This window comes from Dioscorea cayenensis, unplaced genomic scaffold (assembly GCF_009730915.1).
Source record: "Dioscorea cayenensis subsp. rotundata cultivar TDr96_F1 unplaced genomic scaffold, TDr96_F1_v2_PseudoChromosome.rev07_lg8_w22 25.fasta BLBR01000129.1, whole genome shotgun sequence".
In the NCBI taxonomy this organism is placed as follows: domain Eukaryota; kingdom Viridiplantae; phylum Streptophyta; class Magnoliopsida; order Dioscoreales; family Dioscoreaceae; genus Dioscorea; species Dioscorea cayenensis.
The window spans coordinates 20,163-34,419 of NW_024086520.1; the positions used below are offsets into that span (position 1 = coordinate 20,163).

At 36.4% G+C, this 14,257-nt stretch overlaps 1 protein-coding gene across 1 annotated transcript; it reads left to right on the plus strand.

Moving 5' to 3' along the window:
- Positions 1-5,886: 5,886 nt before the first annotated feature.
- LOC120253611 (BAG-associated GRAM protein 1-like) lies at positions 5,887-12,697 on the plus strand. Its single transcript, XM_039261917.1, has 4 exons — positions 5,887-6,250; positions 11,656-11,706; positions 11,831-11,928; positions 12,562-12,697. The coding sequence occupies exons 1-4, from the start codon at positions 6,044-6,046 to the stop codon at positions 12,695-12,697; spliced, it is 492 nt and encodes a 163-aa protein (XP_039117851.1). The 5' UTR covers positions 5,887-6,043.
- Positions 12,698-14,257: the final 1,560 nt, after the last annotated feature.

The following is a 14,257-nucleotide window of genomic DNA, read 5'->3' on the forward strand; positions in this document are numbered from 1 at the left end:
AACAAAGATTGAGAATGTTTAAAGGGTAACACTAAATGTTAAGTGTAAACCAACATTCGCAGACCTTATAGAGTCGACCATTTTCGTCACCGGTGAAATGACGAGCTTCCTTGATCCAAGCATTGAACGACTCACGACGCTTTGAATACATCTCACCCCAACGATCACCCTCCGACGGATAATTCGACCAATATGCCATATCCGATTTATTAATCAACCAGATGATGAGCTTCGGGTGATGTGGCCTGTAGTTCATTCACGGTATCATCGAAATCTTTAGCCGTGGATGCCCACGCAATGTGGAAGCATATAGACCAGCACTCCTCCCTCAATGCCTTCCCAAGTTTGACATTGGCTTTCATAAAATTGGCCTCCAAATGTCGAAGGCGATGCATGTGGCGAAGAAGGGAAGACTCTCGCAATGTGCTCACTAGGGCCCTCGACTCGTCTCAAACGAAGGTAATTATCTCATGATAATCTCCATCCTCGTATAAGGCATCGCCTAACTTAGATATGAACCAATTCCAATTGGCATCGGTCTCGTTGTCGACTATACCAAGGCGACGTGGAAAAACCATTGTTTCCATCTTTCCTCGTGGCACCCGATAGAGTGTACCCCGATATTTTTCCAAGGAGGTGGGTACCATCGAGAAACAACAGTGACCGCAAGCCCTCTTGAATCCCACAATACACGCTACCGAAGAAAAAGAATGCACGCTTAAAAACGATCACCGCCTCTTTCCACGATCGCAACGCCGGGATTTGTCTCGACCCACCTTATCCACATACCAAAGCAACAGTCAGAGTCGGAGATGTCACGCTGGCCGAGGACCACCCGGGCATGCTCTTTTTCCCAACCAAGCCTCGCTTGTATGGTATGTGGACACCATGTTCCCGCAACATGTCCTTCTCGAATGTCGATGGCCTTGTACAAGGGACTCGTCCCTTGAGCTTCGAATCACTCGCTGCGCTAACCCATTTTTGGGACGCTTTCGGATCGGCGACGCGAACCTACGCCACCACCGCAAGTGTGTGACGGGTTGATTGTTTTGATTCAAAAGTATTTTTGTTATACTCTTTTGATGCATGATAGCGCTAACGACAACCATCGGCAAACAGCATTCCACGACCATCCCGATGTTTTTCGCTCTTTATGAATTTGAAGTCAAAATTCCTTTTTGATTGCATGATTTCAAGTACATCCCCGAAAATGTTCGACCAGTCAAAACGTTGTCCAATATCCAACGAAAGCACTTCAGAATGATCTGACGAGGAAGGAAGACATCCCACGCCGTCGGGATCACCACGGAATGAACTCGAGCACTCGCAGAATCAATTCTCGCTAACACTTCATCAAAATGAAAAGATCAATATGTTAAGCGGAGAATATAATGTTTGAGTGATAATGACAATATTTAAACGTTAAATTAAATACTTAAGCGAGTTAACTAATAACGTAAAACGACTAGTACAAGATTTTTAACTAGTGACTGGACATATTTAAACACTAATGACCCCGCACAACCTGGAACAATTAAAAAGAGAAGGAACTTACAACGAGTAAAACGTTTTTCATTAGGATTCTGAATGGCACATTTTCCGTCTCGACTGACAAGATCAACTACAGAGACATTTGAAGACGGAGTGCACGTGACACATCCGTCTGGAAGTCAACGCTCGCTTTTCTATTAGGGCAAACCGCTTTTATATCCATCCGGTGTGATGAACTTAACCCTCGACAATAGAAACTTCGAGACCTCATCGCCACAAATCTCATTTAACACCAACTCCCCAAGAAGTCCGAGCCTGAACATTAGCACTCTTCCTTCACCGTTGAATCTAGTAATACCACAAAAACTCTCCATAATATACTCGGTCGAAAACCAAATCGTATAAAACCAAATGAAATGAAGAACAAAAATAAGCCGAAGAAGAAGAAGAAGATGTAAACAACAAACAACAGATCGGGATAGGGCAAACAAAAAGTGCATATATATATATATCGTCAGCGATGAAGACAAAAAGTGCATAGAGGTTAGGACTAGACGTGATGTGATTGGGCGGTATTTTTCCTCCATCCCAAGAGCAAAAAGTAAAAAAATATAGTCATGTCATCGCGATGACGGACATATTATCATCGCTCGACATGAGTATCTGTTTAAATGTAGAGTATTTTATGTTTAAACGGATAGATATAGTGTTTAACGTAACGATTACCGGTTTAAATAAAGTCTATATCATGTAAATAATACGTAAACCGCTTTAAATAAAAGTTATTTAACTCGTTTTAAAAATATATGTTATTGTTTAAATTGAATGCTTTTCACTAACATCGCGTTGAAGATGGGTACCTCCCAGGGTCATCTGTTTAAAACATCTTTACGTATTTTCTTAAACACCGTTGTCATTGTTTTAAAGAGTAACTAGAGTATTGTTTAACTTTTTCTATTGTTTACACCGTTGTCATTGTTTAAAGAGTAACTTTTTTTAAACACCGTTGTCAATCGCTTTTAAACATATTTACATATTTTCTATTGTTTACAATGACGCTCTTTTGTTTCCCACATTGTTTTTTTACTAGGTCTCTGTTTAAATTTCGAAGTTCACATTCAAATAAGCTTGTTTCGTTTTATTTATAAAAAGATTTTACAACATTTACAACATTTACAACGTCCTCTCGGACTTTCGATCACTCACGACTCGACCCTCGTATAATCGAAAACAAGTGTCTCGTACATTCGAATGCTCACAGCGGTCGCAGATAACATGCGCATCAACTTGAACCCCGCACAACGACAACATTAAAAAGGTTAAACAAACACATTCATGAAAAACGACTATTAATCAATGTGTCAGCTGGTCGGACTTAGCGAAGATCCCCGATAGTTAAACACGTAACGTAATAGTTGTACACTCGACGTAATGTTCTTAAACGGTATGAAAAAGTCTCAGTGATAAATATCAACCCCGTCTTAAAGGATGTTTCTTGATCTCCTCCTCTAGAGAATCCTCCGCAATCACGAAATCACGTGAAAACTTTTTCTTACCCAAGTCGAAATGCTCGCTTAATTGCTTGCCTCGTCCATCCACCTGAAGAATCCTCCGCATTCGTGCAATTATGAGAGCATTTCGACTCAAGGTGAAAAAGATAGTTTAACTTGTTGCGTGATTGCGGGCTAAATGATTCTCAAGATAAGGAAGAAGGTTCACGAAAACATCCTTTTCGAGATCAGAGTGGTTGTCCACGGGAAGAGGAGGGAGGAGGAGGAGGAGGAGGAGGAGGAGGAGGATGATGAGGGACGACGAGGAGTGGTCTGTCCATGGGGAGGGTTCTTCCCCGGTTATTTATGGTGTGAAGTCCACAAGCAGTCGACTCTTCATATCCGAGAAAAAGTTAAACGCACGATGGCCGACATCGATCGATGAGAACGAACGGGTGTTCGGATATTTATATACAGTGCATAAGAATTAACGCCAGTCATTAATTCTTATCGCACGGATACTCTAACCTGCCACTGCCCGCTGCCACCGCCAACAATTCGGATCAAACGAAAAAGATCTCCGCTTTTACTGCAGAGACTTTGATAATTTACACGTTAATATTAATAGTTATACATGTAAAGATAATGTTAAACGGAGATGGCAAGTATTAAACGGATATGACAATTATTAAACATATTAGTAATATATTTAAACGGATAATAGCAAATAGTTAAACATTATTTAAACAATAGTTCTTCTCGTCGTAATACAACTTTTACAACCATAAACGAGAAGATCGACAATGGCATCATGTTGATGCCTCGACAATAAAATCGACTACAGCTCATTCGAAGATGAAGTCACATTGACCAATCCGATGGAAATCAATTTCATTTTTCTCGTTTGAGAAACCGATTTATATATTTCGGGTATGATAATGAGGAGAACAACAAGATGTAATGCAACTCCTTGGCATTGTCTATCAGAAACCAAGCAGAAAGCCCTTCAAAAGGTTGAACATGATGTTATTTGACGCTTTCCTTTCCCACCATTTTCAAGGCCAAAAATGGGATTTCACAACATGGACCCATTTGAAGTGAACGGTAGGGTGTAAAAGGGAAGTTAAACACTAACGGAAGGGTTGTCCGGGGTGTGTAAAAGTAGGAGGGGTTTTTTGGGAAGTTTTGAAAATTACGAGGGGTGAACAGTAATTTTCCCAAAATTATATATATATATATATTACTAATGTACACATTCAAATATAATCTCAGACTTTATAAAAAAAATATTTAAAAACTATTTAACTGTATATGTATATATATATATCTCTATAAATACATATCTTATGATTATTAGTTTGAAGTAATGGAGGGCTACAAAGAAGCAGAAAGCTTAAATGAATCAGCGATGTTTCAACAGAGTATTGTATATCAATGCATGGGAAGGTTCTTTATTGATTAAACATAGGCGCATGTGAATGAATGGAAAAGTAGGTTTTTCATTTATTTTGCTAACGTCATAAAAGTTGATATTTTTTTCATGTATTTGGCATAATATAATAGATATAGCTAATATATTATGTCATTAGATGAGTGTACTACATATAGCCAGTATGTCATGTTTTTAATTAGATGAGTATGTTATAAAGGCAAATAAAGAACAAATTGTTAAGGTGGCATGTGGCCCTTAATAATATTTAACAATAAAAAAATTGCGAGAGTATATAGAGTAGAGAGCAATTATTAAGTAACTTATGAGTCAGAGTATTCCTGCAAAACAACATACCATTTACAAATAATGTGCCGTGTGTCAGTCTTATGGGACTAAAAGGGGATGAAATTAGCATATTTATATATATATATATAGATATGGGTATTAATTGTTTGATTTTTTTTTTTAAGAATCATTTTGGAAAAAGGGACATTAGCCAAAGTTATATGGTTTAGATGACTGGTGGCATAGTTGCAGGGTCCGTTAAGAGAGAGAGAAAAATGATGAGAGTTAAAATCTCACGCAGAAGAATTAACTTTATATGAGTTTGGAACTTCCACATAGAACCCATTAAATCAAGACGAGGGTGTGTGAGGTTCTACTCACCGCCATTTTTTATCATCCAAACCCTTGACACCCTTCTCACTAAAAGAACATAATCACCTGCAAAGTTGCATAAAAATTCATTTTTTCCAATTAGTCCTCAACGGTTATGGCAGTGACCAGTTGAATATTAATCAGGAGGTCAGTAGAAGCAGCGACATCAGTCTATATGTTGGGTATTTTGATTCTTAGAAAGACTGAAAACTGAAGGATTCTGTAGGGAACTCGAGTCAACTAAAATTACATCAAAATAAAAAAGATCTCACATGTAAATATTTCCAAACCAAATACAATGCTCAATAACAAAAAATAACTATATTCCCCCATCTATATTTTCATCCATTAAAATCCCCATTTACTCTAACCAGATCTGGTCCCAAACACACTTTTTACATTGAATTCTTTTCCAATAATGTGATCAAAACCTTATCATTCAACCTGGCTTGTCTGGACCAGGATTCATTCAACATGACCCAAACCCAAACCGGAACCCAAAAGCATCAACCGAACCAAGTCAGGCTCAGTACTGGTTCCAACCAAACCAGGTCCACGTCAGCATGAGACGAGTCAGTTGATACGATACGATAACACCATCTAGAAAACGGCAATGGCAGTCAAAAAAACACGCCCTTTAAATAAATCCCTTTTGTTTTTTTTTTCCCAAAAACCCCTCACACTTCTCCATAATCACAACCACTACCACCGTCTTCAAATCCCATTTTCCGACCGTTGTCCGAGAGTGGCATTTTCGTTGTTTTGTTTAAATTCTAGCCTTCTTTTGTATAACCCTTGCTAATTTCACGCTTCGTTCTTCTCCTACTCCCAACCATCTCCCCGTTTGACCGCCTTCTTCTCGTTCATGGCCTTGCTCTTCGTTCCGTCTCCTACGACCTCGCCAAACCCTAGAAACTCTCGATCGGAAACCTAGATTTGCACTAGAGATCGGCGGATCCAGGGGCGGCGGAGGATGGCGGGGGTTTCGATTGGCCTCCTCCTTCCGTCTTGGTGGGAGATCGAGGTCACTGTGTCCGCGGCGCTCTTCGTTATCGCTGTGTACTCCTTGTTCGAGAAGTTTTACTCCTGTGGATGCGCGGAGGATGGCCGGAAGAAAGGTGCGGAGGAGGCGGCGCTGGCGAGTGAGCCCCTTCTTCGTGATTCTGATGAGAAAGAAAAGGTTTGATTTTTCGAGGAAGTCTTTTTGTTTGGTCTCTGACTCTCTGGATCGTGTTTTTGTTGAAGTTATATCTTAAATTCAATGAAATTATTGAAGAGTTATTATTATTTTAATTGTTTGCCTTAATTTTGCTTGTAATTTTGGTTATACTGGTGATTAGGGTTTTCGTTTTTGATCGTTGTTTAGTATTCTCTTGATTGGTTAATCTTGGAGCGGTGTTACTGAAGAAGTACTAGAAATGCTCTTTGGAGACAAAGATATCAAAGTTATTTTGGGAAGATGTATCGGTCACAAGGGTTTATCCACTGTAGAAATAGTGTTGGGTATGACAAGTCAACGCTAACTACAATGAATGCGTAGACACCAGGAGTTGTGTAGCAAGTTGAGCACACAAAGTTTAATATTGGCTGTTGTATTCAAGATGATTGAAATGTATTGGTTATAAATGAATAGTGTCTAGTATTTGAGGAAGATAAAAGATTGGGTTTATACATAATTATTTTATGGCAGTTTGTAAGAGAGTGATTGGGAATTTTGAAGCATTAATGATGTCCTTGGTGAACCAATTATGCTTTTTTGTTTTGAAGGTTTATGCCATGGCTTTGTGCTAATTCATCTAATAGTAAAATTTAGAAAGAGAGGCAGATCTGTGTTTAGCATATGGATTGATGTAAACTATTCCTGCTTCCAGTACATTTAGAAATGGAACAGTCATTGTTAAATTCATCGGGTGATGAATAATAGGTATGACTGAGAAGTTATTAATGCAAGAACTATGGTAGCGTGAGTCGTGACAACAGATTTCCAATAGCAAACACATTTCACTAAAGTTCAATATTGTTTTTTTTCTTATTATTTCATCGTTGATGTTAAGTTATTGTACCATGAAATTGAACTCTTCTAGTCAGTTCTCTTTGCTGATGATATTATATCATATATAAAGTAAGTGAAGTAATAGTTTTCAGGAAATTTGAATTGTTTACCATAAAAGCACAAAGGATGATTTGATGAGAAAAATTTGACCTTAGAATTGAGCTGGTGGATGAGTTGGACAAGTGTGATTGAAATTCTATATATGGCCAACCACTTTGAAGTTGAAGTGTAGATTTTACATTATTGTGATTACACTTCATGTATTTTACAAAATGAAGTCAGCTTGTAGCCTTGTAAAGAAACTATAACAGTGTGTCATAGAGGATGATGCCTTGATGGTGAGTGGCATTGAAAATTTTGCAACTTGCTACAAAAGTATTTTTGTGTAGTTAAAGATAAAGACGGGAAAAAAAGGGTGTCAAAGTCCCTACTAGTCCAGAGTGTCACAAGAGGTAAGTTATTTGTAATCTACTAGGAAGGCAGGCACAGGGATGAAAGTAAACATCTCGAGAGAAATGTTAAGAAACAATGTAAGTGTAAAGTATGAAAAAGGAAATTTGAAGGGAGACGAGAATGGATTGGTCCAAAATAGTTTTTTCTGGTGCAAATTGTTGTTCCATATTAGCGTTATTAAAAGCACAAAAAGCATTAGCTTTGGAGCCCAAGCGAGGCTAAGGAAGGCTATAGCACCTGGCGAAGCGACATTAAAGAAGCGATGTCTAAGTGAGCTCTTTTGTTAGTTTTCTCTTTTTTTTAACATTTAAAATGCTTTTTAGGAAACTATATTCTAGAGTAATAAATGCTTTTTAGGAAATATGAACAATTATACTTGGAAAGTGTAGTTTCCTATTTTTTTCAAAACAAATTAAGGGATAGTTACCTGAAACGCGGTACGCTTCGAGTCGCGAGACGGGTACGCATACGAGAAACGATGCTTGTATTGTATCCGATACGGTGGGGGGTAGGCTTAGTTGGTACGATTAGTTCGAGTCAAGATACGATTCAAAATTTCATCCGAGTCGGTTATATAAAATACATACAACATTATAAAACTTTAATGCTAATTCAAAAGAAAAAGATGTTCTTAGATACCAAATAGATCCAAAAATGTAAATGTTTGGCTACATAACATATAAAAAAGAGGAAACATTAAAGTTATTAAGTAACTAAATAGATTATCATTCATCAACAACATTAGTCTTGGCAAATTCAAAACCATCTTCCTCCAATGAGCTCCATGTCATGTCAACAAGTTTCATGGTAGAATCTTCCAAATTTGTATTGTCTGGATTGATATCCCACTTCCTATAAGGCCCATGTTTGTAGCTTTCACTAAAACGTTCTTGTAGACGAATATTTGAGTGGATAAAGACAAGCTTATCAGCCTTTGTGCAATTCAGCCTGTTTCTCTTGACATTGTGAATATAAGAGTAAGTACTCCAATTTCTTTCAGCTGAAGAGCTACTGATTGGTTGGGATAAAATCTTCTTTGCCACCTCTGCTAGCTCTGGAGTTTCTGACCCATATGTTGACCACCAATCAATTGAATCCATTGAAAATGCATCAGTTTGAGCTGCTGCCATTGCATAAACACCCTTTCTCATGTGAAAATTTGCAAACTGTTCACGCAAAAGCTTCATTTCTTCATCATTTTCTGCAATTTTTTCAAAGGCTGTTAGAACACCCATGATAACCTCCCTGTCCAAGTTTGGAGCCTTCCTTGTAGTCCCTCCAGGAGCTGGTATAGCAAGATAATGAGGGTCATAAAATCGTGGAGTTAGTGCAAACCCAAGGCAATGCATGGGAATGTTCATTTTCTCCCACCTAGTTATTATAATTTCCTCCATTGTAGGATAATGTGCACTATACTTGTTGCAGCTCATTATATCTCTTAGCTCTCCCAACATGTTGTCCATCCTTTCATAAATCTCCCCCATTTTGGCACCTTCTCCATCAGCAAATTTGACTAACAAATAAATGGGCTTGGTAATCTTAATTACATTTTCAACTTCATCCCAAAACTCTTCACTGGCTATTGTCTCAGTTACTAAAGCCCCCACCTTTCTATTATTCTCATCCCCCTGTTTTACCCATTCTTTCCATGTCTTAAGAATAGTGATCATGGCAAGAGCTTCTCTACAATCAAGTAATCGTTTCCACAGAATATAATGAGAAGCAAATCTGGTTTTAGCCACTTTTAACAACTCCATATTTGAATGAGCTCTAAACATTGCTAAAGCATGTGTGTGGTTGAGTATATACTTCACAATATTTTTCCCCCTTTTATATGTGCTACTCAACCACTCATAACTTCTAGCAAAATCTTTGAATATCAAATTTAGAGTATGCACAACGCAAGGAGTCCAAAAAATATGCTTGTGTACCTTTTCTATTTCCTTCCCAGCAAGCTTGCAATTTGCAGCATTGTCAGTTACAATTTGTAGAACATTTGATGCACCAATTTCTTCAACAGCCTTTAGCAAAAATTCTGCAATGGCAGCCCCTGTTTTTTCAATTCCTGAGAAGTCTTCAGCATACATGAACATCGCTCCACGACTGTTTGCTGCAATGACATTGATTAATGGCATGTTCTTAACATTCGTCCACCCATCTGTGACAATTGAAACCCCTTGAGTGTACCAAGTGTCTTTGATTGGTATTAAGTCCTTTTCAACACTTCTTTTGCATTCATCAAGTAAAGTAGTTCTTGCTTTTTCAAATGAAGGAGCTTTATAACCTTTTGGACCCTTATTGATTGCCGCCACCATCTCATTAAACTGAGGATTTCTCAAAACATTGAATGGGATTCCGTTAGCTGTTAGCCCTCTTATCACTTTCAAGTCAACATCATTTCTCTCCATAATACCAAAAGCATCTCCAATAGGTTTCATTATAGGTACTTGGCTGAATCTTTTGGTGATGGTAGAACTTTTTAAAGAAGATGACACCCCTGCTTTCTCTGCTTCTTGGACTCTTTTTCGTAATTTTTCCATCTCTTTTCTATCTTTTAGCATAATTGGACAGCGTTGGATTTCACATCTTTTCCCAGGCTCTGGACCAAAGAAGTGAGCATGAATTCTAGTGTATGAACTAGTGAAGACTTGTTTGCAATGTTTACAAGTCCAACGTTTTGAACCTCCTGAACTTTGGGATGTTGGTTTGATTTTGGAGACATTACTTAAAAGAGTTTCTTTTATCTTTTAGAATTCTTATTAATTCAGCCTAGGTTATAGCAACCATTTGTCTAATTAATGTAATTTCGGTTAAGGTAAAGTAATTTAATGATTTGTTTTATTTCCGATGTGATATTAACTTTAGTAGTTGGTTAGATGCTCTTTCATCGATAATGCATCGGGTTTAAAAAATATACACTATTTAAAAATAGATAGCGATTCTATCTATAACAACTTTTAAAAACTAATAAATTGTAATGTTATCTATAACTATTTTTTTTTAAACAAAATCTGTTAGATAGATTTTTATTAAACTTAAATAATTTTGATACACCCTTATCATCGACTCAGATCGCGTACCCAACCGATTCAGAACGAAAACGAACTCCGATTGGCTACGAGCGATCTAGATCAAAGATCGGTGGGGGGATTAACGAATCTGGTAACTTATGATTAAGGCAACGTTTTGGAATATGGAGAGACTTTTTAGGAGAGAATAAAACAAAGAGAGAAATAAAACAAGGAAAGAGTTTTAAAAAAAGAAACTTTTTTAAGAAAACTAAAGGAAAACTTGAGAGATTTTTTGTGAAAGATAAGTTTAATTGAGGAAAATTTTATAAGAAAACTTTCAATCGACAATGGGTCAAACTCTAGTTCTTGAGCGAGAATTATGGAACAATTTGATTTATATGAAACGATAGCCTAGGTAATGCGGAAGATGGCCTAATAGAGTTTGATAATGATATGACTAGAATTAAGATTCTAAATTAGGTGTTGTATACAAAACTTGAAAATTTAGATTGTCTTTTATGGTTATATGTTAATGTTTTTATTTTGGATCTTCAATATTTTAGTAAATGATTATTATGTTAACTTAAGTTCAATCTTATGCAATTTCAATGTTGTTTTCTTTCTTTTTTACTTTTTGTATTTCAAATAGTGCTTCATGTCTCTTAGGCGAGCACCTAGGGTGGGGCTTAGCACCTGAAGCAATTTACATTCTCATCTCCTTAAGGGCGCTTAGCGCTTTTAAATACAGTGGTCCATATATGTTGAGAGTAAGGCTTATTAGTGGTTGCACTTCCTGTTTCATACATGATGATTTATCGTTTGCGTCATCACAGGTTTTGCTTCTAATTAATTATATGGCCAAATAGGTCCCCTTTATATTGAAGGTTCACTAAGTGTTTTGTATCACATGATAATGCCAGCAAATCCTTTAATTTCTTGCGAGTTTTCTCCATAGGTTCTATCCTTTAACATTATAACTTAAGTTTTGTCATTTATTTTATAAATTGTGGTGTGTGATGAAATAATTCTTCCGTTTTTTTGACATGCAGTTCTCCACTTCTTTTGTAGATGAGCCATGTAAAAGGAGATTCTCAAGGCACTTCTTCATATTTGATCAAGGTAATTCTTGGATACAGAATAGCCTATCAGTCATTGGGAGTCGTTTGCCAATTGTTTTTTATAGTTGATGCTGAAGAAGCTCCTTTTTTTCCCCCTTATTTATCTACTTTTACTTGTGTCTCAGTTGGAATTGTTGGCTGCCAAGAATCTAATTGGTGCAAACTTGAATGGCACATCTGATCCATATGCTATTATCACTTGTGGTGAACAGAAAAAATTTAGGTGACTACCACGGACTTTCTTGAGCTTTTAATTGATGATTTATCTAGACTGCTGTATGTTAACATGCAGCTAATAAATCTCAAGCTGAACTTTGTGGTGTTGCTTATTTGATATTTTTGTTATAAAGACTGTACAATGCATGCAACTTTGTTTTAAAAGAAGAAACAGTTCATTGACTGGCACATTTAAAGGTTAATCCAGTGAATCAACTGTTGATTAATATTACGGTGACCACCAAACGCAGCTTGTTCCTTGCGCATGATGATCTTTAAATTCTTTCTTTGAAATTCAATGCCCATTTTCACTCTTGCAGAACATCAACTAAAGTTTTTTGTATGATCTATGATCATCTTGTCTCTAATTCTCACATGTTTCTAGGTATGAGCTTAGGAAAATAATCTTTTATTTTAAAAATCAAAGCAATTGAATTTATGGATGGTTCATAATTGATACAGTATGCTCTCTTGTTAGTATGTGTCTGTATCATGGAATATTTGGTATTGCTGAATTTTTGCATTTTTTACCGTGAGTATTGTGCTATGCATATGGTTCTTTTGACTAATGCCTGATACCTATCTAGCTGTTATTATGCAACTGAAAAATGTTCTTTAAGTTTTATTCATGTTCATGCAGTTCCATGGTTCCTGGTTCAAGAAATCCAATGTGGGAGAGGGTTCAATTTTTGTTGATGCGCTTCCTGTCCAGGGTTTTCTGTGCTTTCAGTTTTCCCAACATTAACGTTTTCATTTGCACAAGCTTCTTTGGTTAAATTGCTGCTCATGGGCTATGTTGCTTAGCAAATATTATGTCTTGTCCTTCTTGTACCATGCTATGCCACCTGGCAACACTTTTGTGAGCACAATACTTTGACTTTGATCTCATTGCCAATTGTTGCACTATTTTTGGTGTTGAGTGCACTGGTTGCAGTTCTCTAACTAGAACATTGTTACTTCAACATGGTGATAACATCATGTGCTGCTTTATTTATCCTGATTGGCAGCGCCCTGATGCTTGTAGTAGAATCCAAATACAATGTCGTTTCAGTATGAATACTTAAATGTGCATTTCATTGTGCCAGTTACATCTCATCATATGCAACTGTCAACAAATTATGACATTTAAGAAATAAATGCATCTTACTAACCACCCTTCTGTAGTAGTGTAGATCATGTCATTCTTGGTTTTATAAGTTTGTTATTTTTATTTGGTGATTTATGGAAAACTGAGAGCAATAAGGGATAGGAATAACTAATTTAGCTTGGTTTGGTTTGATCCTAGAGAATGGAAACTGCAAGGAGATGTTTGGTTGGGGTTAAAGATTGCCACCTTAAGGGAAACTTTTTCAAATATTGAGTTGGAAAATATTGAGGTTGGAGGAAACTTTTATCTAAAGCTAACTAAAGTTTGACTTAGGTAATACCAATGAAAATTAAATATTTTAATATATAAAAATTATTTTTGATATTAATGGTAAAGTGTTTATTATAGTGATAATATTTAAAATTAATTACTGAATATATTTATTTAAATAATAATATATTTGTTAAATAGATTATCACCAAATGTTTTGAAGTTCGAGATGGCTTGCCCATCCAAGCAAATATGAGTGCGAAGTAGAAACTTGCTTGGTAGAAGTAAGCATCAAATCCTTTGATATGGGTACAATTAAGTGCTTTGTTTCATTCAGCAATATTTGATTAATGTACTCATTTCACTAAAACAAAGGGAAAACAAAGGGAATCAAAACTCAAATCAATGCAGTGACGAGAAATCGTCTTTAGGGTTTTCAAGCCATTGTGACATCAACAGAGATAAATAAATTCCTAATAAAAACAATCATCTTTTATATTGATTTGTAATGCCTTATATATGATTTAAAATCTTAAAACTTTGAGCGAAAGAAAAGTCACAACTCCACTTAGTTTCTAATAAAAATAAGCATAAGACTATTTATGGAAATAAGAAATCAGATAACAAGGGTCTTAATTTAGCAAATAACTCTATGATAAACTCCTACCAATGGTAAGACCAAATTAATTCGAGACTTTCTGTCCACCACAATAGACCTTGAGTGTATAGGATGATCCAAGGTGCCTTTCACATATATATATAGATTTTCAGAAGGATCATTAAATTGTGTGTTCCTATCATTTGTGTGAATACATATTAGTTCTGGCTGCAGACTTATTCATGAGAGTTCTATTTGTTACGTCAAGGTATGTGGTTTAGGAGCTGATGGTGTACAGTTTGTATTTTTGTTTTTATTTTATTTTATTTATTATTTCCAATCAAAATCTCATTACCATGTCATGTTGTAATACGTAACTGA

Bases quoted from the DNA above. Each gene is read 5' to 3' on its own strand.
- LOC120253611 (XM_039261917.1), top strand. From the start codon at position 6,044: ATGGCGGGGGTTTCGATTGGCCTCCTCCTTCCGTCTTGGTGGGAGATC. The intron at 11,707-11,830 runs GTAATTCTTGGA...CTTGTGTCTCAG, and splicing joins CTTCTTCATATTTGATCAAG to TTGGAATTGTTGGCTGCCAA. The intron at 11,929-12,561 runs GTGACTACCACG...ATGTTCATGCAG, and splicing joins GGTGAACAGAAAAAATTTAG to TTCCATGGTTCCTGGTTCAA.